We start from the raw sequence: 12,090 nt of genomic DNA on the forward strand, positions 1-12,090 counted from the left end.
CCGAGGCTGAACGGGTTCTTCTCAGTAACAAGCGATTGAATGTTCTCGTTTTCCTTCAGAGGTGGTGAAGGAGAAAGGAGGGAGGGAGAGTTGGGACTGGAGGGGGGGAGGCCCTGGGGAGGGACAGGGGTATTGCAAAGGGGGAGGGCGAAGTGTGTGTGGGGAATCCTTTCTTTTCTAGTGGCCTTGTCCCGAGCCAATCTCCCCCTCGGAAGTACATGCCATTCTGGGCGCGGGAAGGGGTTAAAGGCCTCCCTGAGCTCAGAAACATGCAGGTGTCCCATGGTGCCAGATACAGACGCCTAAACTGTTTCCAGCTTTACAACACCCCCCCCCTTTCTTTTTCCTTCTTTCTTTCTTTCTTTCTTTTTTTTCTTTTCTTTTTTTTTTTTTTTGCAACAAGTCTGTGGGTCGGCAACAGGACAGAGGCAGCGCAGAGCTCGTCGATCACAGGCATCGAGTCTGCTCTCTGCAAGTTGCTCGGTGGAGGGAGCACGGGGCAAGAGTCCGGCTGCCGGGGCCTCCTGGGAAGCAGCTTTCTTTACAAATTAAGGGGTGGGGTGGAGGCGGATTGCTCCCGAAACCCTTTCATCTGGACAGTTGAAGCCTGAGCAGCGTAGTCTGACTCCAGGGCAGTGGGAAAGCCTCGCTGAGGTTGGGAGGGGCAGGTGTATCCCCAGTCCTTCAGAGAATAAGAATTGAAATCCAGGGTGGGTGCAAGGCCGGCTCTAGCTGGGGGAAAGCTTTTTTTTTCCCTCTTGGAGAAGCCTCTGCGAGGGGACCATGTGGTCCTGGCGCTTGTGGGTCTGCTGGGGACCTCTAGCTGCCTTGCTGCTCCTGGAGTTGCCACCAGTGGGGCAGGCACTGCCTCCTATTCGCTATTCTCACGCTGGGATCTGCCCCAACGACATGAACCCCAATCTCTGGGTTGACGCTCAGAGCACCTGCAAGCGGGAGTGTGAAACGGACCAGGTGAGTGACAGTGGGAATGGGGGAAGAAGCCCCGAAGTATCCTGGGGAGCAGGAAAGCCCAGTGGGTTGAAACATTGGCCACCAACAGTGTATGTACGTGTGGCTCAGCCAGATTGGAACGTGTCTTGGTGACATTGCTCACCCTGAAGATTGTCCAGGTTAGATGGTTTCATGATTTTTTTTTTTTTGATACGAACTTTGGAAACTTGGGGGGAAATGAGAAAGGCTTCTCTCTACCTCCCAGAAAGATGCTTATCCATTGGGTGCTGACCAATGTTGGAACCTCTCTGCCTGCAGCTGCTTGCCTCCACCCTATGTCTAGTGGAGTCCGGGAAAAGATGTAGCCAATAATTAGTGAGTAAGTAGTGGGAGACAGAACAGCATCGAGGACAAAAAAAGAAAAAGAAAAGCCTCTTGCTGCTGCTTGCTGTTTTCGAGGGGGATCCTTTTGGGGGAGTCCTTGGCTTCCCTCTCAGCACAGGTCAATTTTAGAAACTAAAAATAAGGCGATGGAAAAAAGCCGAGAATTGGATTCCGGAGACCTGAACTTAACGCCGGACTTCCTAGTTTGGGGACCCTACGCAAGTCAGTATTTCTCTGAACCTCAGTTCCTTAAACTGTGAATCGGAATGATAATACACTGCCTCTGGCACAGGGTTGTGGGAAAGACAGTTTGTTAAACTAAAGTTGTAGTGAATGTGAGTTGTTATTCCCTCCTAGCAACCACGGTTAGTTTCCATAGCAAAAATGAGAAAGTATAGGGTACGGAGGCAGAGTGCTGTAGTAGAAAGAGTCCTGAATTTTCAGTCTATAAGACTTGGGTTTGAGTCTAGACGGTGTGTGTCACTTTAGACGAATATCCCTGCACCTCAGTTTCCTGATCTGTAATATGAAATTATCCCACACGACCTCTATAGCTCCTTCTAAGGCAGCTGGGTGGCTCACTAGATAGACCATCGAGCCTGGAGTCAGGAAGATCTGAAATCAAATGTTGCCTCAAACACTGGGCAAGTCCCTCAACCCTATTTGCCTCTATTTCCTTATCGGTAAAATGGGCTGAAATAAAAAAGTGACAAACACTCCAATCTCTTTGCCAAGAAAACCCTAAATGAGGTGACAAGATTTGGGCATAACTGAACAATCATAGCTCATTCCTTCTCTAGGTTATATGAAACCTGTGTGACGGATTCTTCCAGGAACGGCTACTTAAGCTTTGATATTTTTTTTTTAGCTATGACCTTGGAAAAATCAATTTCCTTTCTTTATACTGAACCAGACTGAGCCAAGCTTTCTTTCAGTCCTAAATGTTATAATATCCAGGGGTCTTTTTGGCTTCCCCTTCAGCTAATTCAGTGATTTAGTGAGGAAATGAATGGCATAATTAGTAGGTAACTGACCTCAGAGTAAGAAAGACCTGGTTTTCAACCCCACTCCATACACATACTGGTGGTTTAACCTTAGGCATGTCACAGTGCCTGGCACAATAGCTGTTGCTGTTTAGTTGGGTTTGATTCTTCATGCCCTCATTTGGGGTTTTCTTGGCAAAGATATTGGGGTGATTTGCCATTTTTTCTCTAGCTCATTTTACAGATGAGGAAAACTGAGGCAAATAGGGTTAAATGGCTTGCCAAGGAACATACAACTAGTAAGTGTCTGAGGCTAGATTTGAACTCGGGAACATGAGTTTTCCTGACTAGATAGAGCCTAGTGCTCTATCCACCATACCTCCAATACATAATAGGTGCTTAATAAATGTTTCTTGACTGCCTGCCTGACAACTTCTTGGTACTCTAGGCAACTTTCTCTGATTATAAATTGTCTTGGAAATTGTCACAACTGGGCCGGAGACTTGGGAAGTGAGTGGGAAGTCTCTGTTACTATTCTGAATCTGGGGTTGGAAGTGAAATGGTTGTGGGGAAAGAAGAGGATTAAAGGACGGTTGCTCTTCCCCCACAGCCAATCAAGATGAGACCAACCTGCATTAGTGGAGGAAATTTTTTCCTGAGAGTTAACTAAACTAATTAAGTCACAGTTCCTACTCCCTATTCCCATCTTTATTATTCATATAGAACAGTGGGAAACATATTATTTCTAGAGTAATGGGACCTGCCTCTGACTCTTATTACTATCTGTGTGACTCATGGCTAATCATTTAAGCTCCTTGAGCCTCAGTTTCCCAATCTGCAAAATAAGAGGCAGATGACTTCTGACCTGTTTCCAGATCCATGATCTTTTCAATCTGTTCAGAGCAGCAGGCTCTAGAAGTCAGAGACTGTTGTCCACTATTGCCTGGCATTTACCTTGAAAAGATTTCTCTTGATGCTCCAGGTTGAAGCAGTTTCAGTCCAGCTGACCCCCAAATTCTACAGACAGATGGAGATCTTGGGCATTATGGCCAAGTCTATGAAAATCTCTTAAGACCATAAGTGTTGATCTGCAAGTTCAGACTGAGTCTGAATTAACTTGTGTTATCATCAGGCAAAAGTTTCTGACCTTTGGCTATGGGGGAAGAGCAACCCTCTTTTAACACTCTTCCTTCCCCACAACCATTTCACTTCTACCCCCAGATTCAGAATAGTAACAGTGACTTCCCACTTCCCAAGCCCTGGACCAAATGTAACAATTTCCATGACAAGTCATTTGCAAACCGAACAAGTGTTTTGTGTTGGCTCTGAGTAATAATAGAGATGAGAAGATGTATTTTCAGAGACCAGAGACATCTCATCTAACTCATGAATAGGTAAGAAGACAGTCTGCTCTGTTGTTATGCATGTGGCTGCATTTGGTCAATCTGACCCAATAAATAGGTAATATTCAGGCATGGAATATCACCACATGGTCCCTGCCAACTTTCTATGTCCATCTATCAATGTGTGTACACCTAGGATCACAGAGCTAAACTTGGAAGAAAGCTCAGAGGCTGTCTAAAACAACTCCTCATTTTATAGATGAGAAAACTGAGGCTCAGAATCACACAAACAGGACGCTTCAGGAGTATAATTTCAACCAGGCCCTCAGATTCCTGAAATAGCACTTTTGCCACTTGCCATCCGGATGGCTGAACAATCAGTGACCTTAGTTTCAGTCCCGAACTTCTGAGCAAAACTTAACAGATGGCCTAGATCTGGCCTACATTTAGATTACACCCCCAGCAATATTTTTTTTTGTGTGTGTGTAGCTCTCCTTTCACGGATTTCCAAGCCCTGAAGTTCATTCTTGAGCAGCAGCTACCTATGAGAAAAGTAAGCAAGTGACTTCCTTTTACTCTCTATCATGATTCGATATATTCTGAGATTCCCTTTTAATCTGGGCAACCAAACCTGAGAGCTTCCCATCTTAGGCCCAATGTTCCCATTTGTTTAAAACAGTGGTTCTCAAACTTTTGTTCTCAGTATCTTTATAATAAGTAGCTGGGGACCTGCAGCTTTTGTAGACAAAAAATGTCTACATTATTGAAGATCTGTCCAAAGAGTTTTTGTTTATGTGGGTTATATTTGTAGATATTTATCATATTAGAAATAATACTTAATTTTGAATTTTTAGATCCTCTGAAAGGGTTTCAAAGATACCCAAGATTCTCTGCATCACATTTTGAGAACCCTAGGCTTAAAGCAAAAGAATCCTGGAGTCCATTGATAGATTTCAATAGTTGCATAAACTTGGATAGGGAAAATGTCCACATCTTTATTTTTCCTAATGTCTAACTGAAATTTAGCATTTCCTTTGATTAAAAAAAAAAAAAAAAACCTCAGCACATTGCCTAAGGGATCCAAAAACACAATAAAGCCTAAAAACTTTTAGTTTAGAGAAAGGAGGGTTAAGGATAGAGACTAGAGCAGTAATGATGTCATTGGCATAGGGATTTACTTGGTAAGTAAAGTTCCCTTTCCAATGCAAGCCAGCACTTAGGGTCTTCGAGTTGCTTAGATCACTGATGACTTGCTAGCTAGTGTGACTACCAAGCCAGCTCTCTCTCTCTCCCCCTTGCATCATTTTAGGAATTATCTCGTTTCCCGTTCTAACGTTTAAGGAAAGTACAAGCCAGAGAAATATCACACAAGTAGCAATGGTAGAACTGGGGTGCAGAGCCCAGGTCTCTTGAATCCTGGCCAGCTCCCTTTCCACTGTATTACTATAGATGCCTCCCTTTAGAGAGGTATGGGGCTAATAAGGTCTGTAACCCTCAAAAGAACAAAACAGCTATTGTTAACAGCAAGAGGGGAAAAACACCTCCCACCCAGAAAGTCTAGTTGCAAAGAGAATAGAAAAGGACTGGTGTTTTCCCCCTCTTAGCTGAAGTGGCATTTTATAGGAGCTGAAATCAAGACAGGAATGAAAAGCTGCCCCTTGTTTATAGGACTCACTCTTGTACGGAGCAGGCAAGGCACAAAGGGATTAGGGGCTCCGCCTGCCTAATAGGTACGAGGTGTTATTGTCGGAAAAAAACATGCCATTAAATTCTTGATTGTTTCTGCTCCAAGAGTGTGTTGCTAATTTCGAGGAATTAAACTAATACCTCCCATGTGTGATTCCAGAGAAAAGCAAGAGGGGATTACATACAGGTTGGTAAATCCTCGCTTACGTTACGGCTGACCTTTGGTTTTGGAAGGGATTTTTCCTGGGATGGATTATTCCATCTCTCCCCCTCTCTCTTTTCTCTCTCTCCCTCCTCTCTCCCCCTCTATCCCTTCCCTTTCTCTTTCCCCTTCTTCCCCCTCCCTTTTTTTATCTCTCCCTCCCTATCTCTCTCTGTGTCTCTGTTTCCCTCTCTCTCTCTCACTGTCTGTGTGTATCTCTCTGTTTCTTTCTGTGTCTCTTATAAATAGAATCTTTTGTAAAGGACCTGTATAAGCAACTTGATTGAGTGGTGAAAGAGTCATTCACCTCTGTCCTATCATGTATTGATGATGATGATAACTAGCATTTATAGAGTATCTTAAGGTGTACACAGTACTTTACACATTATTTGATCCTCATATAACGCTGGGAGATATGCTGTGATTTTCCTCATTTTATAGATGAGGGAACATTATAGATGAAGCTTGCCAACAAAGTGTCTGAGGCAGGGTTTTAACTCAAATTTTCCTGACTTCAAATCCCATGTTCTATGCACTGAGACAACTATCTGCCTTAATAACATGGAAAAATCTTCTCAATTTCATTGAGCTGTAGTTTTACTGATCAATTTTAGTGATCTCAATCTCACTGATTACCAAAATGGGCAAGTTAAATGCTTGGGCAGCCCCTTAGGGGATAATAACAAACTCTTGGATTCTTGGTCTAACAGCTTTCTTGCTATCAATTCAGTTTTTTTCTCTTTAAAGACTGGGATGAATTGTGTTTCATACATTTATTTACTCATTCATTCTCCAACAAATATTTATTAATGCCAGTTGTACATAGAACACTGCTAAGTGCTGGGGCAGCTCAGCGATGGAGTCATGATTTACAGCTTCATGGAGCCTAAACTCTGGGAGTCAGTTAAGCGCGTCCCTGTGACGCCCAGGCCACTACAGAATTCACTATTAATCCAGGTATTAGTTTAATTCCTCGAAATTAGCAACACACTCTTGGAGCCGAAACAAAGAAAGATTTCATGGTGTGTTTTCGACAATAACACCGCGTACCTACTGGGCAGGCAGGCAGAGCTCCTAATCCCATGCTATGGAAGTTAAGTCCAGAAGTTCTCCTTGAACAAGGAGAAGCCCACGTACTACCTACTTGCAGCTTTTCATTCCTGCCTTGCTTTTCAGCCCCATAGAAATCCTGGATAAGGACAAATATTCTAAGTTCCTTCACCCTAGGCTTATGGGGCTTATCACCTTCCCCCACCTAGAAGAATCATAAATTTGGAGCCGAAAGGGACCTTAAGCCTATCCCTTCATAATTGTGAAGCATTTGCTCTGGGCTGGGCACTGGACCAGGGACCCCAAGATAAAAAAATAAAACATTCCCGCTCCGGGAGGCTGACATTCATTCTTCTACAGATAATTTATGAATGTGGATTATACGCAGAACAGTCCTCCTCACTCCCCTTTCTCCCTAACCTGCTCCTGATTTGTTCCTTTCAGGAGTGTGAGACGTATGAGAAATGCTGCCCCAATGTCTGCGGCACCAAGAGCTGCGTGGCCGCTCGATATATGGATGTCAAGGGCAAGAAGGGCCCGGTGGGGATGCCCCGCGAAGCGACCTGCGACCACTTCATGTGCCTGCAGCAGGGCTCCGAGTGCGACATCTGGGACGGCCAGCCCGTGTGCAAATGCAAGGACCGATGCGAGAAGGAGCCCAGCTTCACCTGCGCCTCCGACGGCCTCACCTATTACAACCGCTGCTACATGGATGCGGAGGCTTGTTCCAAAGGCATCACGCTCACCGTGGTCACGTGTCGCTACCACCTCACCTGGCCCAACACCAGCCCCCCGCCGCCGGAGACCACCCTGAGCCCCACCACCGCCTCCCCCGAAACTCCCATGGTGGACGTGGCGGCCCCGGCCCTGCTCAACCACCCTTACCACCAGTCGGTCCGTGTAGGGGAGACGGTGAGCTTCCTCTGTGATGTGGTGGGCCGCCCTCGGCCGGAGATCACGTGGGAGAAACAGCTGGAGGACCGAGAAAACGTGGTCATGCGGCCCAATCACGTGCGAGGCAACGTGGTGGTCACCAACATCGCCCAGCTGGTCATCTACAACGCCCAGCCGCAGGACGCGGGCATCTACACCTGCACGGCCAGAAACGCCGGGGGACTCCTGCGGGTGGATTTCCCTCTGAGCGTGGTGCGGGGGGAGGGGTCAGCCTCGGAGCTGGGGCCCAATGGGACGGCCTTCCCCGTGAATGAGTGCCTGAAGCCCCCCGACGGGGAGGATTGTGGGGAAGAGCTGACCCGCTGGCACTACGACGCCCAGGCTAACAACTGCTTCACCTTCACCTTCGGCAACTGCTACCACAACCACAACCACTTCGAGACCTACGAGGCCTGCATGCTGGCGTGCATGAGCGGGCCCCTGGCTGTGTGCGGGCTGCCCGCCCTGCAGGGCCCCTGCAAAGCTTACTCCCCTCGCTGGGCGTACAACGGGCAGACCGGCCAGTGCCAGTCGTTCGTCTACGGAGGCTGCGGGGGTAACGGGAACAACTTTGAGAGCCGGGAGGCTTGTGAAGAGACCTGCCCCTTCCCTCGGGGGAGCCAGCGTTGTCGGGCCTGCAAGGCCCGGCAGAAGCTGGTGACGAGCTTCTGCAGGAGCGATTTCGTCATCCTGGGCAGAGTCTCGGAGGTGGTGGAGGAAGCGGATTCGGGGCGAGCCCTCGTGACCGTGGAGGAGGTCCTGAAGGACGAGAAGATGGGGCTGAAGTTCCTGGGCCAGGAGCCGCTGGAGATCACCCTGTTACACATGGACTGGGCCTGCCCCTGCCCCAACGTAACTGTCAGTGAAGCCCCCCTCATCATGATGGGAGAAGTGGATGGCGGGATGGCCGTGCTCCGGCCAGACAGTTTTGTGGGGCCTTCTAGCGTCCGGCGGGTCAGGAAGCTGCGGGAGGTCTTGCACAAGAAGACCTGTGAGCTCCTTAAAGAGTTCCTTGGTCTTCACTGACCGCCTCTCTGTGTATCCTTCCTCCCGAGTCCTTTTTCATCCCTTGCCCCCGTCCCCACATCACCATCTTCAGTATAAATACACCTGGCTTAGTTAGGACCCCCTCCTCCACTTAGGCCCAAAAGAAAGAATCAATCAAGAGTAAGCCACCATTGCCCGAAGCTCCTCCTGAGAAGTGAATCTTTAGTTCCCTTAGTTTTGTTTAGAAAGGCGTTCAGCTTCTCCTCTAGCCTCTCACCATCCCCGTGATTTAAGAACCAGCTTGCTGATGTAGCCAGTTTTCTCTGGAGGTCTCCTCCAACCTTCCTTAGCAGCCTCTGCCCCTATTCTATTACCCCCTAGATAAGGCAGTCCTGAGTGTGTGTGTGTGTGTGTGTGTGTGTGTGTGTGTGTGTGATAGTCACAGGAAAGACTAGACAAGCTGGAAGAGTAGTTGAACTAAGGGAAAAGGGAGAAAATAGGGAACAGTTTGTCCTGGCCTGCTGTGGCCTTGTTGGGGCAAAAATACCTAAAGTTAAAATGGGTGTGGCTGCCTCCAGGCCGAAATCCAGGATTGGTGGAGGGATGTTGGGAAAGGAGGAGGGAAAGGCCTCCACTTTGAGAGCAGAACCTAAAACTTGCCCCCAACTGGAGGCTTTGGAGGACAGGCTATCCCTCCCTCCACCTGATGGGTGACCTAGTTTTCACATGTGGACCAGGTGTCTTTGGGTGGGAGCTAGTCTGTGCTTTGGAAAAACATGCCCTGGGGTGCTTAATGTTACAAAGACATCAACAGGGTACGTTTTCCTTCTGCTTGGCTGCTAGAAAGGGCTGAGGAAACAGACCCAGTTCTGTTCTGTCCCATTTCTCATCGCATCCCCGAAGGAAAGGTAAACAATACCCGAGAAATCCCTAGCAGAGGCAGGGCAAAAGGGCCTGTTGTTTAGTTTCTGATGTCTATCACCCCCTTATGTAGTTTATGGAGAACTCTATTTCTATGCTCCCTCCCCAAAACCCCCTCAGAGGTACGTCAATCTCAGTAAAACAAATCCCCAAAGGGCCAGTCTCAAAATAGAGACTCCGGGGACTCTAGGACCTAACCACCTTGTAAAAGATTACTGATCATATTTCACTTGCCACACTATCATCCCCACATTAATGCAGGCTCCCAGTTGGGGAAGTCCTCTGCTTGGTTGTAACAGCCTTAAGAGACATTGTCCTCATTTTATCCCATTCTTTTCCAGCCACAGATCTAGGGGCATACAAAGCAGACCTAACTAGAGCAATTCTTGGAGACTTCCCTCTTGGATACTCTATATCTCTATCTATATCTATATTTTGGATTCATTGCATAGGTGGGGAAAAACTGAGGTATGTGATTTCCTCCTTTCCCCCAACAGGAGTCCTGGAATGGATATCCTGATTTTTTTTTTTCTGGCTGAGAGCTTAGGCCTTTCTCCAATAGTTTGCTCTGATAGGAAAATGAACGTGACAAAAATTCCATTGTCCAGATTTTATCATCTCAGTGTGAGTGCTTGAGTATTCCTAGATGCACATGACTTACCTATCACCTATATCTAGAAACACTCCCCTTTTTTGCCCTTTGATGTACACACACACACACACACACACATACGCACGAAGACAAAATCCCAAAATCCATTTCCAATATCCAAAAAGATGAATGTGTGGAAGAGGAAACAAGGGAGAAAGAAAGGAGAGGAGGAGGAAGGGAAGAGGAGACAGTCTCTCTGAATAGATGGAAACGTTGCTCACTGCTAACATCTGGTGGCCAAATTGGGAATTAGTAGGACATTGGGCATGAGAATCAGGGCTCAGTCTAGAGAAATTAAGACCCAGAGAAACCTGCTTTCGTAGTAGGTGCTTAAGTGCTTGCTTACTTGATTATTGACTGATTGATTGAAGATATGAAATTAGAACAGGAATCATGAAAAATTAAATCTAGAAAGGGCTCAGAAATCAGGTCATTTTCCAGGGAAGGCACCTCAAATGATTTATCACCATCAGTTATCCTGAGATAACTTATCACTTAATCATGTGATTTCTCCAAGGTGGCAGCCAACCTACAGGAATTGGCAGTTATTCCTTAACTCACACTTCATATCTCATTAGGCTCTATGACTTCATTTCTTTCTACCAAAAGTTAAATAGTAGCACATTTCTGAGATCACACCCTCCTCCACCTCTTCCTCCCCACCCCCTTTTCCCTTCAGGAAAACACAGGGGAGAAGATCTGAGACCCTAAAGAAACTAGAGGGTCACTGTGAGAAGTTTCTGTGTCTTTCCTGACTGTCTGGAGAGAAATATAATTAAAAGGTGGAAATATTTGTCTGTGCTTGCTGTTTGGGTTGGGGGCAGAAAGGTATATTTTTCCATGGTCACTAGAATGGGAGAGGGTACTGACAAGAGCTTAATCTCTTTCCATTTGTGAATGGGCTCCTTCCCCAGTTGTCTGGAGACCTTTATAATCACCAAGGACACTGAAAGGAAGAAAAAATGAGTTTTATCTGAACCCATCAAGTAGGTTATTCACTAGGTAGGCTTTGGAGAGATAAGATATACAGTTCCTGGCTTTGGGAACTGTAGTTTGAGGTCAGATCCACCTGATTCTCTGTAATGATGCTTTGTGAAGTTCCCAAATTCTGCCTTTCATGCTTTGGAGCATCAGAACTGAATTTGTCACTTTTACATCATAGCTTCTTCATTCCTTTGGGCTGTTTCTCCAAGGACTCTTTAAAACAAGAGGAAAAGGGGTCACATGAAATTGTTAGCACCATTCCTCCCTCATTGTGATTTAATTTGATTCTTTTCTCCTTATGGGTTTGGGAGTTTTTCACAGGACCAGGGGAACACATTTTGGAGCACTGGACCATATCATAAAAGGCAAACCTTAACTGGATCTTCAGTGAGTAGCCTGGAGATACAGGGTACAGAGACTAGAAAAGGGAGAGGCTTTCAAAGAGAAATTGAGACATCACATGTGGTAAACTTTTTCTATGTCACAATTTTGCCTTAGGCCAAGCTGTCAGGGATATTCTTATCACCTGCCTCTCTTGCTGAATAGGTTCTAACCAGAAATATTATGAACAGGTGAGAGAGTTCTGGCCCTTCATCCCTCTTTCCCCCCCTTCTTTTCTCTAAAAGAGCAGAAAGTATTTTGTCCAGGAAACTTTTTTCATCTGAGCATCAGAACACCTGACAAAAGGTTGTGACAAAATTGTGAAGAGGAAGGTCACCTTGGAAGGATTCAAAATTTCCGTTTATCTCCCTAAATGGGACTTTTCTTGAGGTCATACCTGTTAAAAGTGGGTGCCTCCCAGGACTCTGCCCTTAGCTTCTTCTCTTCTAGCTTTGTATTATTGGGCAGTGGTGTAATGGAGAGTCTTGTAGTCGGGAGGTCTCATGCTCATGAGTTCACATCCAATCTCAGACAAATATAGCTGCCTTATTCAACCCAGTTTGCCTCAATTCCTCATCTGTAAAATGAGCTGGAGAAGGAAATGATGGTAAACTACTCCAGTTTCTTTGCCAA

The 12,090-nt window shown here is 46.3% G+C and overlaps 1 protein-coding gene across 1 annotated transcript; it reads left to right on the forward strand.

Moving 5' to 3' along the window:
• The first annotated feature begins 348 nt into the window (after positions 1 to 348).
• WFIKKN2 (WAP, follistatin/kazal, immunoglobulin, kunitz and netrin domain containing 2) lies at positions 349 to 10,883 on the forward strand. Its single transcript, XM_074261785.1, has 2 exons — positions 349 to 972; positions 7,044 to 10,883. The coding sequence occupies exons 1-2, from the start codon at positions 784 to 786 to the stop codon at positions 8,556 to 8,558; spliced, it is 1,704 nt and encodes a 567-aa protein (XP_074117886.1). The 5' UTR covers positions 349 to 783; the 3' UTR covers positions 8,559 to 10,883.
• Positions 10,884 to 12,090: the final 1,207 nt, after the last annotated feature.

The sequence above is a fragment of the Sminthopsis crassicaudata genome, chromosome 4 (genome assembly GCF_048593235.1).
Source record: "Sminthopsis crassicaudata isolate SCR6 chromosome 4, ASM4859323v1, whole genome shotgun sequence".
Classification (NCBI taxonomy): Eukaryota; Metazoa; Chordata; class Mammalia; order Dasyuromorphia; family Dasyuridae; genus Sminthopsis; species Sminthopsis crassicaudata.

Bases quoted from the DNA above. Each gene is read 5' to 3' on its own strand.
- WFIKKN2 (XM_074261785.1), top strand. From the start codon at position 784: ATGTGGTCCTGGCGCTTGTGGGTCTGCTGGGGACCTCTAGCTGCCTTG. The intron at 973-7,043 runs GTGAGTGACAGT...TGTTCCTTTCAG, and splicing joins GGGAGTGTGAAACGGACCAG to GAGTGTGAGACGTATGAGAA.